This window comes from Macrobrachium nipponense, chromosome 10, assembly GCF_015104395.2.
Source record: "Macrobrachium nipponense isolate FS-2020 chromosome 10, ASM1510439v2, whole genome shotgun sequence".
Lineage (NCBI taxonomy): Eukaryota > Metazoa > Arthropoda > Malacostraca > Decapoda > Palaemonidae > Macrobrachium > Macrobrachium nipponense.
In genome coordinates, this window is record NC_087204.1 from 73,377,033 (window position 1) to 73,395,530 (window position 18,498).

The following is an 18,498-nucleotide window of genomic DNA, read 5'->3' on the forward strand; positions in this document are numbered from 1 at the left end:
CTGAAAATATTCGAAGGTCACTGGAACTAGGCCGCAGTGGAACATCTTGCGCCATTCTCCGTGCATGATAGGCTGTTGAGAGAGAAAAGGACTGTTATATAGAGGTTAATGATCAGTAGGACTATGCGAGATAACTAAAGGCGTAAGTACTCTCAAGTCATCTCTAATCCAGAATATAACATAACACAGATCACTGTCATTTAAGTGTCAATTGATTCTGATCTATAGTTTTAAATCATTTCAAAGATATGAAGACGAAATTTGCAGTCTATTGGATATTATGAAGACGACATATTAGAGGACTAACACCTGATTGTCAGAGAAGAAAAAGAAGAATAACCGTGATTGTTTAAAACTGGCGAATAAAAATAGAATGTAAATGAGAAAGAGATGGAGTCAAATCTCCAAATCTGGTGCACCTACAACTTCTCCTTCGGTGGCCAAGTCATCTCTAGGTCGATGCAATCGCCAAATGCTGTCTCCGTGCTGTTCATATCTGTACTCTTGTCCTGCACAACACCGAGTACAGGGCATGTCGCTCAGCTGTATCGGGTCTTCGAACGGGTAACCACTTCCCACGTCGACGATGAAGTTGTCATCGTTACCTCTTGAGCATGGCAAGAGAAAGCAAGTTTGGATGTTAGCCGTGATTTGTTCGAGATATGCAAAGCAGCAGTTTTATTATCACCTCCTCTCTCTCTCTAAACTTACTGAGCAAGATTACGCCTTTGTATAGGCAGGGGTTCGTTGAATGCTCGTTATAAAGGTAAATCCATCTTGACTATTTTCAAAATTCATACTCAGAAGGTTTTGAAAGTATCTTACAAGACAAAAGTCTCTCTCTCTCACACATACTACACACACACAATAAAACACTAAGAATTGCTTACCGTAAATCTTTGAGAAGGACAACAACGTGGGAGTGTGTATCGCCGTGAGTGCTGTAGGACCCTGGAAGGATTTTTTTCTGTGTAATTAGCAATGTTACTATCTTTTATAATTATCTAAAATATGGCATTAGTATGGTTATTTGATTGTTTGTCGAATATTTGGTGGATTTCAGTGAAATTTGATTAAATATAAGATTTGAACAAAAGTAGTGCCGATTAGAATTTGAGAATAAATCATAATATTTATCTATGTATTTTTGAATAATAATAATAATAATAATAATTATTATTATTATTATTATTACGTTGAAGTTGCTATGCAGTCTATAGTTTATTGGTTTTACCCTTGCAGTTTCAATCTATAAATTGCCTAGGAACTTGCATTCACAGTTCTTTAGTTGACGATTCATTCGAAAAACTGATTATTATCAACGTGTTACTTCCACAGAAATGTTTAAACTCTGATTTAAAAGTAGATCTCAAGAGATGGTGACAATGCGATGTGTATTCTTCCATTGATGAATAAATCAATAAGAATTTAGATTTTAAAGCAACCAAATCATCGGACTTTGTTTTATTAACAAATTACTTTTGAATGAGTATCTGAGCGAGACCTCACACCTCTATATTCAGTGGTTCTCAACTTTTTTTCACCCCATTCCCCCCCTTCATTTCTTCCCAGATCCCACCCCGCCATAAAGGTAAAAAGAAAAAAAATAATAAAATGTTGGTGAAGATAACAACCTTGCTTTATTACGAAGTTTACAGTCGTAAACATCCTATATTTGATAGATTTCTGTGACATGCTTACATCACTAGACTACAAGACTAGCGGACAATAGCAAATTTGAAATTGGTTGGGAAAAAGTTCGATTAACCTCTGCACGTTTTATCACACATCAGCGGGAAGGCTGATATTATTTAGAGATATACAACTTGCAACAGCCCACCATGGCCCCCAGGTTGAGAACCACTGCTCTATAAAGAAACTTGGGAATCCAGAGATGTTTATCTAAAAAGTGCGCGTATCTGTTCATAAACAAATTAAGATTAAACTTCGATATGATAAAAATACTTTTAAAAATGTCGAGCTCTTACGCCATACTGATAATTTTTGTTCGATTTCTTGAGTTGGCGCCCTTGCCACCAGTAGTTCAACACACACGTGCGAGAGAGAGATAAGTTTTCTTAGAGCCTTGGGAAGAATGTTTAAATGAGGCTTTTTGGTTAGTTAGAGAGAGAGATACGTTTTTCAGAGCCTTGGGAACGATGTTTAAATGAGGCTTTTTAGTTGGAGAGAGAGAGTTTTCTCAGAGCCTTGGGAAGAAAGTTTAAATGACGCTTTTTTTTTTGAGAGAGAGAGAGAGAGAGAGAGTTTTCTTAGAGCCTTGGGAAGAATGTTGAATTGACGCCTTTTTTTTGAGAGAGAGAGAGAGAGAGAACATGATTAACGAACACCTAAAATATGGACGATCGAAACAAGGCAAAGACCAAAATAAAAATTGGCGCCCACAAGCACTCTCACCCGCAGCAAAAACATTCAAACACAATGTCATGAAAGAAGAAGAAGAAGAAGAAGAAAACAGCTGGGGAACGCGTGAATGAAGTACAAACAGTGTTCATAGAAAAAAAAAAAACATGAATTACGCTATAGATACCATCGAGGACATCCGCTTTGAATCCCAACGTACGAAGGAGGATGCACATGAAGGTGTTTAGTGTGAGGCAAAGTCCACCTTCTAGGCTGAGACCGGCCTCCACAACCTCCTCCAGTGTTGGTACATGCTTTTCTGCCTGTGTCTTGGCCAGAATATTCAAGCACTGTCATGAGGGAAGAAAGTGACATATTTAGCAGTAAAATAACAATTTGTTGAAAATTGTATTTTTCCTAACTATACAAACCTGAGGTCCTTTAACAATAGGAAGGTACTTAGAGGCAGCTGAACCGGTCGTAAGCTTCAAACAAGGGGGGTTCGGTAGTTAACTACTTGTCCGGCAGTTGGCGGTCAGCCTGACTGCGAGGAGAGGAGTCACTTTGCTTTAGGCCCAGGAAACGCAGAGTGAGGGGTGGCATGAGGTGGGACTACGTGTAAAGGACCTTAAGTTTGTATAGTTACGAAAAATACAATTTTAGACAAATTATTATTTGTTCCGATAAGTATACAAACCCTCGGTCCTTTAGCAATAGGAAGACTCACTTATTGGTGGGTGGAATCTGAGTCTTATGAACAGACTGGTGTTCGTCCTACCTTGGTTCCCTCCCTGGTCGTAAGAGCAGAGGGAGGGATCCTAGCCTCTCCCCAGCTGATCGGGGTGTGCACCGCAGGATCAGTGGTCAGACTTCTGGACCAAATTTATGAGGGAGGCAAGCGTACCTCTTATAAATAGCAAAAACACAAGAACTAGTTCCTACTTCAAGAGCCAAAATAAAGTCAGGGGTTTGTCTCTTGTTGGCATCCACTCCCCCCTCCCCTTGTTGGGGAGTGGTGGATAATTACTCCTATCCCTACTGAAAGGGGTAGGATGGAGCTCAGTCGTGTAGCTTACCTGCATCTGCTTCTTGTTCAGCGTAGTGACGACCGCGGCCCTCTGCCCACAGGTAGAGGAGGAAGAACGAAGGAGGAAGAAAAGCCAGTCACACTCTCTTTCACTCGTCCATTCATGCAGTCACACAAGGATGCAGTGCTGTTCTGTCCGCTCAGATGCTGGGTAGACTACACAACTTGTTAAGCAGCCACCATGGGTCCCAAGGAAAAGGTGTCCAAGGACCTGTGGGTAATATCCCAAAGGTAGAAAGAGGTGAAGGTGGTCTGGTTGGCCCAAACCCCTGCCTTCAGAACCTGCGCCAGGGAGAAGTTTTTGCGGAATGCAAGGGTTGGATCAATACCTCTGACTTCGTGAGCTCTCGGACGAAGGGTACGGGTGTCGTCACTACCATCCGTATCGTACGCCCTTCTAATCACCTCACGCAGCCAGAAAGAAAGAGTGTTCTTGGAAACTTCTTTCTTGGTAACCCCGGTGCTAACGAAGAGACATCGACACTCAGGCCTGAGGTGTCGAGTTCTCTTCAGATAGCACCGTAGCACCCTCACAGGACAAAGCAGCATCTCATCCGCATCATTATCAGTGAAGTCCTCCAGGGAGGGGATCATGAAAGACTCGAACTGGTCGTCAGGGACCAAAGGATTCTGAGTCTTCGCTACGAAGTTCGGGACGAAATCGAGCGTCACAGATCCCCATCCCCTGGAATGCTTGATGTCGAAGGAAAGACCATGAAGTTCCCCTACTCTCTTCGCCGATGCCAGGGCCAGCAGGAAGAGGGTCTTGAGGGTCAGATCCCTGTCTGACGACTCTCGGAGTGGCTCGAAGGGTCTTAGAGTCAAACTCCTAAGGACGAGAGTCACATTCCACCCCGGGGGCCTGAGTTCCCTGGGTGGGCAAGATCTCTCGAAGTTCTTCATAAGGAGGAGGAGATATCCACTCCTCACAGTTTAAGGACTAGGGCAGCTCTGTATCCTTTAACTGCGGAGACGGAGAGGAGCTTCTCTCGGCGAAGGAACACGAGGAAATCCGCTACCTGCTGAATAGTGGCTCTGAGAGGAGAGAGACCCCATCCACGATACCAACCACAGAAGAAAGACCACTTTCCCTGGTATACAGCTGCAGAGGACTGTCTGAGGTAACCAGCCATCTCTGTTGCTGCGCTGTGAGAAAAGCCTCTCACTCACAAGAAATGGTGGATAACAGACAGCCGTGAAGACACAGACTCGACCGACCGGTGGTAGAGTTCTACGTGTGGCTGACACAGGAGGTTGTGCCAAGGGGGAATCTCTCTCGGTGCTTCAGCGAGCAGAGCCAGCAGGTCCGGGTACCAAACGGCTTGAGGCCATTTGGGTGCCACCAGGATCATCTGAAGATTCGGGGTGATCTGCACCCTGCCGATCACCTTGCGAATCAGACAGAACGGGGGAAAGGCATACCCGAAGAGATTGTCCCACAGGTGTTGAAGAGCGTCCTCTGCAGCTGCCCATGGGTCCGGCACAACCGAGTAGAAAACCTGGAGTTTTCTGTTGTGCCGGGTGGTGAACAGATCTACGACTGGACGCCCCCACAGGTTGAATAGCCTTTCCACCATGTCTGGGTGAAGGGACCAGTCGATTCCTATCACCTGATCCCAACGGCTGAGCTTGTCGGCTACCACATTCCTCTTGCCTGGAATGTAGTGGGCTGACAGCTCTACTGAGTGTGCCACAGCCCACTCGTGCACCTACAACGTCAACTGTTGCAACGGGAGCGACACTAGGCCCCCCTGTTTGTTGACGTATGCTACTATCTATGGGTGGTTGTCCGCTCATCAAGCCAATACCATTGAGTGTCCCACCAGATGATGGAACTCTTGAGCTCCAGGACGTTGATGTGATGGTTCCACACAGCCGCAGCCAGCAACTCCTCAAAGTGTGCGCCCCATCGCTCGGTCTCGATGCGTCTGAGAACAGCAACATCTCTGGGGGGGGGGAGTGCAAAAAGGCACTCCTCTTACGAGGTTCCCGTCGTCCAGCCACCAGGCTAAGTCCTGCCTCACCTCCATGAGGGACACGGGGAAGAAAGGTGGGTCTCTTGCGTGTGACCAACACTCCTTTAGTCTCCACTGAAGAGACTGCAGGTGAAGACGCCAGTGAGGGACTAGCTTCTCGAGAGACGACAGGTGACCGATCACAACCTGCCACTGCTGAGCTGGCTGCTCCTGTAGGGACAGGAACTGTCCTGCTGCCTCCCTGAACCTGCTGATCAGCGAATCTGCGGGGAAGACTCGCCCAGCTACCGTGTTGATCAGCATGCCCAGGTACTTCATTCTCTGCTTGGGCTCGAGATCTGACTTCTCGTAATTCACTACGATCCCCAGATCACGGCAGAATTTGAGGAGTTGATATCTGTCCTGTAGCAACTGTGAGCGGGAGCTTGCCAGGACTAACCAATCGTTGAGATACCTCAGAAGACATATCCCTACCGAGTGGGCCCAAGCCGACACCAGCGTGAACACTCACGTGAACACCTGTGGGGCGGTTGAGAGACCGAAACAAAGTGCCCTGAATTGGTACACCGTCCCATCGAGGATGAAGCGAAGGTACTTCCTGGAGGATTGATGGATGGGTATCTGGAAATACACGTCCTTCAGATCCACAGAAAGCATGAAGTTGTTCTCCCTGATAGAATTGAGCACTGATCGTGCTGTTTCCATCGTGAACCGAGTCTGGCGAATGAATCGGTTCAAGGGAGAGAGATCTATCATCGGGCGCCAGCCCCCCAAAGACCTTTCCACCAGGAAAAGTCGACTGTAGAAGCCTGGCGACTGATCTCATATGATCACAGCACGTTTGCTCAGCATGGCTTCTACTTCCTGCCGAAGCGCCATGTCCTTGGCCGAACCAGGGACATATATCTGCTGATGGGCCAGGTTAGAGGTGAGGGGTGGCCGAGACTCGAAGGGTAGTAAATATCCCTCCCGAAGGACGTTCACTATCCAGGTCTCCGCTCCGAAGCGCTGCCATATTGCTCAATGGCTCGCCAGGCACCCCCCTCCCCCTTCCAGCAGCAGGTGAGGAGGAATGCTGTCCCTAGCGTTTCCATCCTCTCTTCGACTTCTTCCCAGTTCCTCCTCGAGAGAAGGAGGCCTGGGAGAAGGGCTGGTTACGGTCACTCCTTACCGAAGAAGTTGAAGGCAGTCTTTCCTCATGGCTTCGACAAAGCGATCGTCTTAGCCGCAGAGGAAGCGCTAGTTAAACTCTTGGGCTTAGCAGCAGTCGTCTGAGGTTGCCCAGCCACCTTCGAGACTGCCTGGTGGACTAAACAATCACTCTTGTCAGTGCACCATTGTTCCACTGCAGCATCCACCATCTATCTGGGGAAGAGGGAGGAGGAACTCTGCACCAGTCCGTTGCAAAGACCCAAGGCCACCTCTCGCCCAGGTCACTCGCATGAGGACAGTGCCCCTACGCCTCAGAACCAGGTTGGCCCACAGGTTAGCTGTCTGGTGGGGCAGGTAGGAGATGGTCCTACCTCCAGACTGGCACAGCCTCACGAAAGCCGGGTCCCCTTCAGGAGTGATGTTTCTCGAGGAGGGTGTGGCTTTAGACACCGTGAGGGACCACAGGTCTAGCCATGAGACTGCTTGGAATGCTGCCATGGCAGTAGATTCCAAAGCAAGTGCCTCTTGCTGCGAGCAGGAGCTGCTGCAGAGACACCCCCGGAGTTAGCCTAGCTAATTCTGGGTTAACCTGTTTGGGCGGCAGAGGGTCTTCTGATGGCAGGTAAAAGCTTGGTCGACCTGCCGGACCGAAGCGAACCCTCCTGTCCAGAGACAAGAGCATCCACTTGGCTAAGCACACTGTTGGCCAAGGCTGATTGCGGCAAGCACACTGTTGGCCAAGGCTGATCGCGGCAAGCCCACCGTCGTCCTTGGTTCCTTTTTGGGTCCTCAGTACGACTCCAAACCCGATGTAGGCTCGGAAGGTGGCAGCGGCGATCCTTCCCCAAGGTCGTTGTGCTGACAGATCAGCACAATAACCTCGGCGAACTACCTCTGGATCTCAGGAGTGACTGCACCCTGCGGAGACGTAACGTCAAGCCCCTTCAGCAAGGACGCCTCCCGAGATCCTCCTCCTTCCAGAGGAAGAACCGCAACAGACCCCTCATGGTCTACTCCTGCCACTTGCGCATACGATCTAAGCAGCCCCTGCACAGTCTGAGGAAGGAAACAGAGGGGGGGTCTCTCCTCGCCCGGGGGGGACAGATCTCACCCCAAGCGAATAGACAATCCCAATTACAACTGAAGATCGGGGTACCTAGACCCATCCTCCAACCTCGACTGATCGAGAGAGGAGAAGGAGCGAGATACCCACCCCCCGAAGGGGAAGGAGCTGCGATGGAGGGAGTAAAGAAGAAGACGTGTCCGTAACCAAAGGAGTAACGGGAGAACCCTCCGATGACTCCTTGGCCAGCTTACACGGCTTCTTCCTCCCCCCATAGCGCTCCCACTGCTCCTCCGACCAAACAACACATACATCACATGGCTGGGTGCGAGAGCATTCTCGCCCTTGACACCGAGTACAAAGTAAATGAGGATCAACCTCTACAGGGGACCGAAAGGCCCCACACTTACGGCCCTCCACACCAGGGCACAATCTGGGCTGATGGGGGGGGGGGTGGCGGGCGAGGGGGTCTCTCCGGCTCTCGGGGTTCCATGGTAAATCACATAAACACTGTATGAATATACAAAACAGACACATACTTACGTATAGCCTTGCACACACACACAGTAAAAAGAAAAGAGAAAAGACTTCACGCAGTGAAGAAAACAAAGCATACTACGAGAGGCGGGCAGAGAGGTGAGCAAAGCGTCTAAAAACCAACACGGTGTGACTCCTTTCCTCGCAGTCGGGGTCAAGGTTATACACTTTTTCGCTCCTGGAAATGACTTGGACAAAAATACCAAAATGTGTAAAAAATGCTTTGTTCAGTGGAGTGGAAATAATCGATAAAGTATTAGTTAAGAGAAAACGTAGTGAAAACAAGAAACATTTAGTGAATTCTATAGTAATCCTTAACAACAGCTTCCCATCGTTTGAAACCTAAACGCAAAACAATCAATCTTTCCTCTTACCTGAAAGGGAAGGTGCTCTTGGTACCTTCCGATAAGAGTTGTCAGGAACGACAAGGGATCGTTTCTTATGAGCTCCTTTGCATCCGCGATTCCAATCCTCTCCAAAAATTTCAGGGCAGCGTTGTATTCTAGTAAGGTATCCATTATTTCTCAGTCTTCAGGTATGTTGTACCTGCAAAATCCGTTTTACCATATTAAGTTAGAACTATCTATTGTCTGCAGAAATGCAATAGTTCCATTTTCTTTTAATTCGAAGGATAGGTTCCCTATAGATCGAGAGGTTTCATTATGATCAATTGTCAACTAGTATATTGTACCTGCAAAGTTCAACCGTCTATTTTTTTTTTCTCTGCACAGAAGCATTTGTTTATCAGTTGAAGATTGGCAATTATCATTTAGTTGAATATATTAATGGTGCCTCACGCAAGAACGTTTTTGTACCCATTTGTACTCAGGTAATGACACATATTCACGAACGTTCGCAGCCTCTGATTTTGCAACAGACGTCGTCTAGTCAGTGAAAACTTTGGCGAAAAAGTACCAACAAGTGCCAGAAGACGTGTTTGTTCGACATCGCATTAAAACAAAATGAAAACTTCCACTAATGGCGTCTGAGTATCTTTCAATATTCTTTGGAAATCAGAATACTTTATGAAGAATGTTAAAGTGCAACGAATTTTTTAAAAATTTAATGGTTACTTTACTTGTGTAAATGATATAATTTATTGTCGTGATGGTAAAATTGGAGAGAAAAATTTGTAATAACGCCGATTGAAATATCTTTACGGTAAAATTGCCCGTATTCCTTCTACCTGAGAGTACATTACACACATATTCAATAATAATAATAATAATAATAATAATAATAATAATAATAATAATAATAATAATAATAATAATAATAATAATAATAATAATAATAGTGTTTGTATGTATAGTTGTCTATAATCACTCTCCAGAGACAGGTTACAGTGCGTGCTATTTTCAGTGAATTTTGTTTTTAACCTTCGCTTTTGTGAAGCCAGTTTAATATTCGAGCTCATAAATGTTTTATATGGATTCATCCATTTGGAAATACGGTATCCTCCATGAGTTTCTGAAATGATTTCAACTTCATTTAAAAGTTGCATTTGCCAGTAAAATTACCCGTCACAACATAAGAAAAACGGAATGATAACTGTTTATTAGGTTTCCACAGTTTGCATAAAGCGCCTAAATAATGCTCAAATCTTCTTCTTCCCAGCTGGTTCCCATTTTATGGAGTCGCCGTTTCGGATGAGCCGTTTCCATTTACTTCTATCCTGCACTTCTGCCTCATCAATGTTCAGATCTTTATCTTGAATGTTCGTAGTTATGCTTATGATAAGAGTAAGGGATTATCAGTACCCTAGGAAACTGAGTGTTCCCGAAGTCGGTTTGCTCACTGCAACTCGAGTAAAGCTAGTGTATAGCTACGTGGTAGACTTAATTTTCGAGATACCCTGGCGAGTCGGATGTGTAGACCTTGGTTTAGACTGTCTTCTCTGGCTGTATTCTGCCACTGAGGTTGTTCGAGACTCATCGTAATTACAGGCTGAGCACACACAGAGACGTTTCTGCCTTTGTCATAAAAACCCAACTGGCAGTTCTCATTTACATTCATATAAGCAGTGCTAAAAGCATATTGACACACAATATAACATTAAAGTATTTATTTTAACGCTATAATGCAAGGACGGCCTCACTCACCTACAGAAAATACTTGAAAAAAATCGATCCGTTAATGCTAAGAATAACTAAAAATAAAGTATGTGCGAAAAATATGCTACCTGTGAAGATTACAGTTGGTATGTATTTAACTTAAGAGGAGAAGCACTATTCAGACGCGTGTGGCCATGGCTTTAAGCGTGAACTGAGAACTCGTTCTCGGAGTCTCGGACTCGGTACCGGCTCTACTTACCCGGAAGCTTTTTATTAAGTCAGCCTTCTCGGTCAGTGGCAAAAGGTTGCCAATTATTAGTCTATGTGGCATTTTCTCTATTTTCAAAATTAGCGCGCAGTCACACACACACACACACACACACACATCACACACACACACACACACACACACACACACACACACACATATATATATATATATATATATATATATATATAATATATATATATATATATATGTGTGTGTGTGTGTGTGTGTGTGTGTGTATGTGTGTGTATATATATATATATATATATATATATATATATATATATATATATATATATATATATATGTGTGTGTGTGTGTGTGTGTGTGTGTGTGTGTGTGTATGTATGTATATATATTAAAGGAAAATGGCTCCAGAGGTTGTTAACCTCTCTGTTCTGGAATCTTTCTGGTTAAGGTTATCTCCAAGCCCTCTATCACTTTGGGACCATGATTCACTTTTAAGGTCAGCAGAAGGACAATGAAATTTTTAGGAAATAGACCTAAATCAGACCCAGCCACTCTCCCCTCCCCCCTCCCAGATCTCATTAGAGCCAAGGTATTAATTGTTACCCCATAGACCTTCTTAGTTAATCCAGTAGATGGGTTAATCCAGGAGGGCTGTTCCTTATCTGAAGATCATCCTCAATTGTATGTATACAATTACAGACAGTAAGAGTTTCCTTAAACCCATACTGTATACAGTATTTTGGTATTACGTTTTATACAGTATTTTGGTACTGATGTTTTTAAATTGATTTATTGCAGAAGGTAGTGCGACTGGCAACCCAGATAGAGTAGCCCAAGCCCGAAGTGCAGAATGGAAAATAAGAAGAAAAATAATGATTGGGGGTTCCATACTAAAGAAAGCGATAGACTCGCTTCACGATCGGGAGATTTATATATATAATACGAGTCAGAAAAAGATTAAAGAATCAACAGTGTATTCCAAAAAGTGGGAATTGAGGTATAAATAACAAAAGAAAAGCAATGATGGAGTCCTGTTGGCAGAGGAGATTGGCGACATAAAGTTGTCAGATAGCTTTAGAAGGCCCAATAGTTATTTCTTCGTTTTAGTGAGAGATTATTATTATCATGTTCAAAATCACTCATGCATTGTTATTGTTTTGATATGACGCTTTCTTATCAACTCTGTCGACTTTTCGTCATGCACATCATGTGTCATCAGTAGTTCTCCTGGCTCTTGCTGCACATGTAGGATAGATTCAATTCTCCCTGCTTGTGCATCATCCTCCCAAAATGTACTTCATTGCTTTGTCCCTTTTCGCCAAATATTTCCCCAGGACCAACTTTCACTTATTATTCCATTCGTTTTTTTTTTTTTTCAAGTCCTTCCATCTTTCAGGTCTTCCCATATTTGGACATTCGTCGGGTTGATTTTTGAAGTTCATAGTTCTATCATTCTCTCTATCGGCACTCTTGCACGGTCTGAGTTTATAATTAGATCCTGACACCATTCTAAATTATTTCGTCTTAATTGTATCATTTATTACAAACAGTGGTACGTTAATTTGTGATAAGGTTTCATTCATTCTCACCCGCCCCTATCTCACTCTCTCGCTTTCTTTATTACAGTATTTTACATTTTCTTCTTTTTCAAGAACGAGTCGTCTCCACTACCGATGAAAGATCAGACTTTTTTTTTTTCTGTTATCACCAATTTCAGTATCCGCTGTGCTCTCCACACTACTGAAAATACATGTAGCTAAATATCATAACCTTGTCCAGTATTTTTTGTTTAATCCGTGCACTAATCTTGTAGACTTTGTTTTCACGTGCATATCATGAATATATTTTGTTTTTGCAAAATTCTTTAACCAAACATTCTATGTCACAATTTGCTTCCATTCTATGTTTAGCACTGCAATAGTGGTTGCAAGATTTCTTCATGTGTAATTATTTTACCATTATGTGACATATTATGCACACAGTTATTTTCGTATAAAATCGTCCGTTTATGCTTTATTCCTTTTTCAGTATTGATATGTAAAACAAAGTTTATATTCTATGACATAGAAAGCGATACAAGCTTCTGCATTGCGTGTAGAGTGGAATATATACACAAAGCAACCGGTACCTTTTACTTTCGTAATATTTGTTTTACCTTAACTTATTTGAAGATATAATTTGGGCAGATGAAATTCCATCTGTCCATTTAAAGATCATGTAAATGTAACCTACGGAATTTTGTCGCAGAGTGACGAAACAAAGGTAATTGTGACTTCGCAATACGCGATAAGCATTACAAGAACATTTCATTATCAATAAATGAGCAAATTCTGTGCCGTGGATTCAAGTATTGTGTTTGATTGAGCATAAGGCGGGTGACGTAAAATTTATCTGTGAAAATGGAGAGACCACCAAGTAACGTCGCTCTGAAGGTACGTCATTTTCCGATCTGTAGCTGCTTGCATTTACATATGACATATAAATTGTTGGTAGACGTTGATAAAATATCTGGCCTCGGCAATGTCTGGAGTTACCGAGCTGTAGGTCAAAGAAATCCGTCTTAGGCCTAGGCCTATGTTACACCTATTCCTAGGTACTCTGTTTTTTTCCATCTGTCCATCCGCCCGTGGTGTTTGCGCATGGTAACACTGCGTCCCGGCCTTTAAATAATATTCTATTTCGAATATTAACGGCGTAATTCCCATACAGTAAAATAGGCTACTAAAACACTTTTCAGTTACAAATGTACACCCAAATATCCTTTTCCTATTTACCTAGCTAAAACTCACATATGGCTTAATTAGTATTTAAAGCCCGGGACGCAGTGTTACCATGCGAAAATACCACAGGCGGTTGGACAGATAAAAAAAAAATAAAAAAAAAATTAGTAGTACCTACCTAGGTAGGCTGATTATCAGTAGGCTACTAGGGTAGATCATCACAGCAGGCCACGCAGGCCAGCTACCATCAATGCAAGCCACCCTCCGAAAAAAGTAGCATTATAATGGCGTCCTGACACTGCCCGAGATGGGCATCAGTCGCGACTTGTTGTTGGTGAGAAACGGAGCTAAAGACCTCTACTCTCCTTTCGAAGTAAGTATTTTCCCCAAAGTTAGAAATTAAGGCCAAATTTTAAGATTTAAACAGATTTAAACAGAGGGTACTGAAAACGGTCTCAAACGTAGTGGAAACCTCACCAAAACGCGTTCAACATTTTTACTTACAACTCGAGGTATTTAGAAGATTGACGCCATCTCGATGTTTACGGAGTAGCTTGTGTCAATAAACTAACCATTTCTGTGATAAATCCGCAACACCACTTGTAGCCCACACGACCGGAGCACTTTTATCACAACAATCGAAACACGATTTCTCATCAACAACAAGCCAGGCGTAAACAGCTGTTGGGGTAGAAGATGACGAGAAGCGTGCTCTTGGCTAATTTTTAAATAAGTAGTAAAACATCAATATTTTACATATTTATGATGATTAATTTGAAAATATTCGTTATTGAAAAAGTAACTCGACTCTGACTCAAATTTAAGTAATTATTTTTCTGAATTAGAACGTTCTTTCAAGTTCTGTATTATGAACGTCACGACATCTTGACTTTCGTACCTATTGTAAATAATTGCTATACTCAACTGTCATTGCAGAACAGTTTTTACCAGTTATTCGTGCAGATTGTTATCAGCTATACATGTAATTGTTATAATCGTAATGCGCATATATATCTTTATTATTTACTTTTTGGATATATGAAGATGTTTTACTGCTGGATTATCGCCGTAGTGTTGACGCAACTCGTTTTCCGGGTCCATGGGCCTCTTGTCTGTTTTTTGCACCATAAGAATTATGGGGCCGAAATTTGCAATGACCAGAAAGTCGTTAAAGAAAAAGGAGGAAATTGTTCGATAACGTAATACAAACCCTCGGTCCTTTAACAATATGGAAGGTAACTAGCGGCAGCTGGGACGGTCGGTAAGCTTCGAACAAGGGGAGAAACGGTAGTTAACTGCTTGTCCGATGCGGCGCGCGCCCGCGTCGCTCCGAGAGGTGAAGAATCACTTTTGCTTTCGGTCCGCGGGTGTGAAGACGTGTTTCGTCATCGCTCTCTGCCCGCTTCATCGTCGTATGCTTTGTTTTTATTTGTGTTTTTCTACTAATGGTTTGGTTTGACTTGAAAATGAAACTGTAAGTACACTGTTTTCATTTTCCATTACTTAATTATGAATCAACATGGAGCTATCGCCGTAGAGACGGCGATTTCCGCTCTTTTCATGAATTTGAACCCTTGAATTATGTCTCGGTGCCGAGGGCTGGCGCACTCACGCCGAGTCATGTATTTTGGGCGAAAGTGTGTAATTGAAAGATGTAAGTACTCTTTTTCATTATATTTTTGCCCTGTGCGTTCGTTGCCGAGAGCTTGATTGCGCTCGGCAAGAGCCTCTTATTTTGTATGAATAGAATGCAATGAAAGTGGATTCGCAATGCAGTTTTCTTTTCATTTTCATTTATTAATTGCATCAAATTTAATTTTGGATCAAATTCCGCTCTTACCCGGGAATTAATCCTTACGATTTATTGCTGTGAAAGTGAAAATAGCAAGTGCAGTATTGTTCATTTTCATATATATTTATGAATAGCATCATATTATTATGGATCAAGTTTCCGCTCTTACCGTGAATTGATTTTTCCCTCTTTAAGTTCTATGAAGTGAATCGCAAGTGCAGTATTCTGTTTCATTTTCATATTACTTTTCACTGCTGTGCGGGGGTAGGGGAAGTGAAGGTCTGCCAGGAAGTCGTCGGAAAGCTCTCCCGCGACTCCCTTGGTATCCGATTCTTCGTCTTCTTTCCTGCCCCCTCCCCCCGCTCAGCTTCCTCGTATTTTGTTTTTGGGGTCTTCCTTCCGTTCGGTTCGGTGGGGGCATGTCTCCCCCCCCCCGTGCGTGAGGGAACCCCTCTTACTAATCTGTCTGTGCTACCGGCAGGTGCTCAGCCGTGGGAGAACGACCTTGGACAGGTATGGACCACTGCGGCTGCAGGGCGTGCCTAGCATCCACGATCTGCTGCAGAGTCTAGCGAGGTCTGGGGCGGTGACCTTGGAGTTGGTCTCCACTACAACCTTCACGGCCGCTTATGCTGCTTCCCCCCGCTGGTCTACACCCCATGCTGTGTCGGTGACGCCGTCTGCCGCTTCTAGGGCGGTCGCCGCCGTACCGAGGAGGGGTATGCCGCCGCTGCCTGTGTTTTCTTCGTGTTGCCTGCCCCAGACTTCCGCTGTTCCAGCAGCTCGCCCTGGACCGGCCGCCAGTACCACGCTCTGGCCTGCCGATGATTCTACGAGGCGATGGCTGGGCCTGCCGTACCTGTCGCTGATGTGGTTCCCGCTACTGGCTTGGCTGTCCCTTCTGTGTTTTACCGCTGCGCTGTTCCTGCCGCTCCTGAGCTGGTTGCTGTTCCTGTCGCTCCTGGTTCCTCGCGCCTGTCCATGCTGGTCCTGCCCATGGTGTGTCTTCCCCAGTCCCAGGTCCTTCCGGACAGGTGCAGTCGGGCCGTGTTGCTTCGGCAATAGGCCCGACTCCGGCCTGGATGGAGGACCTGACGACTGTCCTGCGTGAGCTGACGAAGAAGAGGAAGGTGTCATCTTCGTCTGTTGCTGCCTCTTCCCCTTCGACTTTCTAAGGCCCATAAGCCGAAGAAGAAGAAGGCTGCCTCCCCCCTAAGAAGTCTCCTTCGGGAACTTCTAAGGGCCCGTCCCACCTCGGTGGGACGGGGGGTCCTTCTGCTGGTCCTCCTGCTCCTTCGGAGCGGGGCCCGTCTCCCCTTCCGTAAGGAAGAGATAGACGGGGACCAGAGGAGTATCGGTTAGCTCTGGTACTTCCTCGCCTGGTGCTAGCGGCGATGCCGCTACGCCAGGTTCCGGCTCGGTCTCTCGTTCGCGGGAGATCCCGAGTGTACGCTCTCCCTCGGGAGACCGTGCAGCCAAAGTTTCGGCGCCAGAGTTCGCTCGGCGCCAAGACCACGGCACGGAGCAGAAGGCTGGCGAGAACCGCTCAGGTGACTCTCGCCAGGCCAGCGGCCGCTCTCGCAGCGACCAGCTGGTAACCGGGTTTTGTTTCCCCCTAAGAAGACTCCTTCGGGAACTTCGAAGGGCTCGTCACATTCCGGTGTGACGGGGGGGTTCTTCTGCTGGTCCTCCTGTTCCTTCGGGAACGGGGCCCGTCTCCCCTTCTGAGAAGAAGAAGAAGACGGGGACCAAGGGTGTGCTGGCTACCGCTGGTACACCCTCGCCTGGTCTTGGCAGCTCTGCGGCTAAGCCAGGTACCGGCTTCGGTTTTCTCGTCCGCGAGAAGTTCCGAGTGTACGATCTCCTTCGGGTGACCGTGCAGCCAAAGTTAAGACGCCTGAGTTCGCTCAGCGTCATGACCGAGGCACGGAGCAGAAGACTGTCGAGAGCCGCTCAGGTGACTCTCGCCAGGCCAGCGGCCGCTCTCGCAGCGACCAGCCGGTACCTCGGGTGGACGTGACGGTCTCTGACCGGCCACGGGTTGAGGCTGGGAAGAGGCCCCCCAGGTCCCCTCGACCGACGGTACCAGCCTCGGCTGGTACCAGCGGTTTGACGTGCCGCGAGGACGCTCACCGGTCTCACGGCGAAAGCGAGCTCTGCAGGTCACCTGACCGCCGCTCCAACAGGGAGGGACGGGCGGATACGGTGACCAGCAGCAGCTCGTCTGACGCACGGGACCGGGGTCGACGTGCTCAGTCGAGCCGCTCGCCACAGGTGAGCGGCACGGCCAGGCCTGCAGATCGATCCCCACCGCGGGTTGGTGATCGGCTGCAGCCCCCCACGTACGCTGGTCCTGCAGCGAGCGGGGGTGGGGGGGGAGCGTCAGGTCTGTCTCTCCACTACCTTCAACTTCCTCGGGCTACACCGGAAGAGCGAGGTAGCTAGGAGTGATCGTGAGAGGTGCGCCGCTCACGATCCCGTCACGACGCCGCACGTGCCACGTATGGTCTTAGGACCAACCAGACGTACGCGCAAGTGATTGGAGGCGACCGTCAGGGGGAGAGGGGGTAGCGTCAGTTCTGTCTCTCTCCGATACCTTCAACTTCCTCGGCATACGCCGGAGAGTTAGGTATATAGGAGTGATCGTGAGAGATGCGCCGCTCATGATCCCGTCACGACGCCGCACGTGCCAGGTTGGTCTTAGGACCAACCAGGACGTACGCGCAAGTGATTGGAGGCAACCGTCAGGGATCTGTTGCTGGTCCTTCTTCTGAAGGAGGAGGGTCCTGGGAGCTGCTCTTGTTGGAGGGACTGGACGGTCCTACTCCTCAAGACGCTGTAACTTCCGAGATTCAGAGTAACTTTACCCAGGTTATTGCACTGATTTCGTCAGCACAACGACCGGGGGAAGGATCGCCGCTCCCACCAGCAGAGCCCATGTCTCTGCTCGAGTCGTTTTGGGGCCCGAGAGGGAACCCAAACCGACGGTGGGTATGCCGCGATCGGAGCTTACCGATTCTGTCTTGAACCAGAGTCTTTCGTCTCCGGACAAGAAAGGCTCTCTCAGTTCTGGCCGGTCGATCAGCTACTTCCACCATCCCTCTAACTGCGACAGCGGCGTTTCTACGTGTCTTCGGACACCGTATTTAAATACTCCTTCGTCCTCCTGAGAGGTTTCGACCTCGACGAGGACTGAATGATCGGAGGACGGTATCGGCTCTCTCCTGTCAGGTGTCGATCAGCCCACCCAGACGACGTTCACAGTGGCGGCAGACCCTTACCTACAGTGAGAGTTTCGTAACCCTCCTCGGGAAAACGTTTTCTCTGACGATACGTTTTCCCAGACTCTGAGAGGCCATCGCCGCAAGGCGATGGCTGCTCCTACTCTTCTCCAACTGCTAGTTCCACTGGGAAGGCGAGCGAGTATCCAATTCCTCCCCCATTCCCTCTCTCCTTACGGCTACGAGGGAAGGGGAAGGATCCTACAGAGATTTCTCTGTAGGATCCCACGTTGGGGA

General features: G+C 46.4%; 1 protein-coding gene across 1 annotated transcript; it reads right to left on the reverse strand.

Annotated features, from left to right (window-relative positions):
* LOC135224172 (arylamine N-acetyltransferase 2-like) lies at positions 1 to 10,510 on the reverse strand (the record flags this gene model as incomplete). The annotated part of the gene is given in 6 exon segments (XM_064263042.1): positions 1 to 72; positions 424 to 607; positions 891 to 951; positions 2,549 to 2,711; positions 8,551 to 8,722; positions 10,359 to 10,510. Coding segments are annotated over 5 exon segments (624 nt in total), but the record flags the coding sequence as incomplete, so codon positions are not given.
* Between the last annotated feature and the right edge of the window lie 7,988 nt (positions 10,511 to 18,498).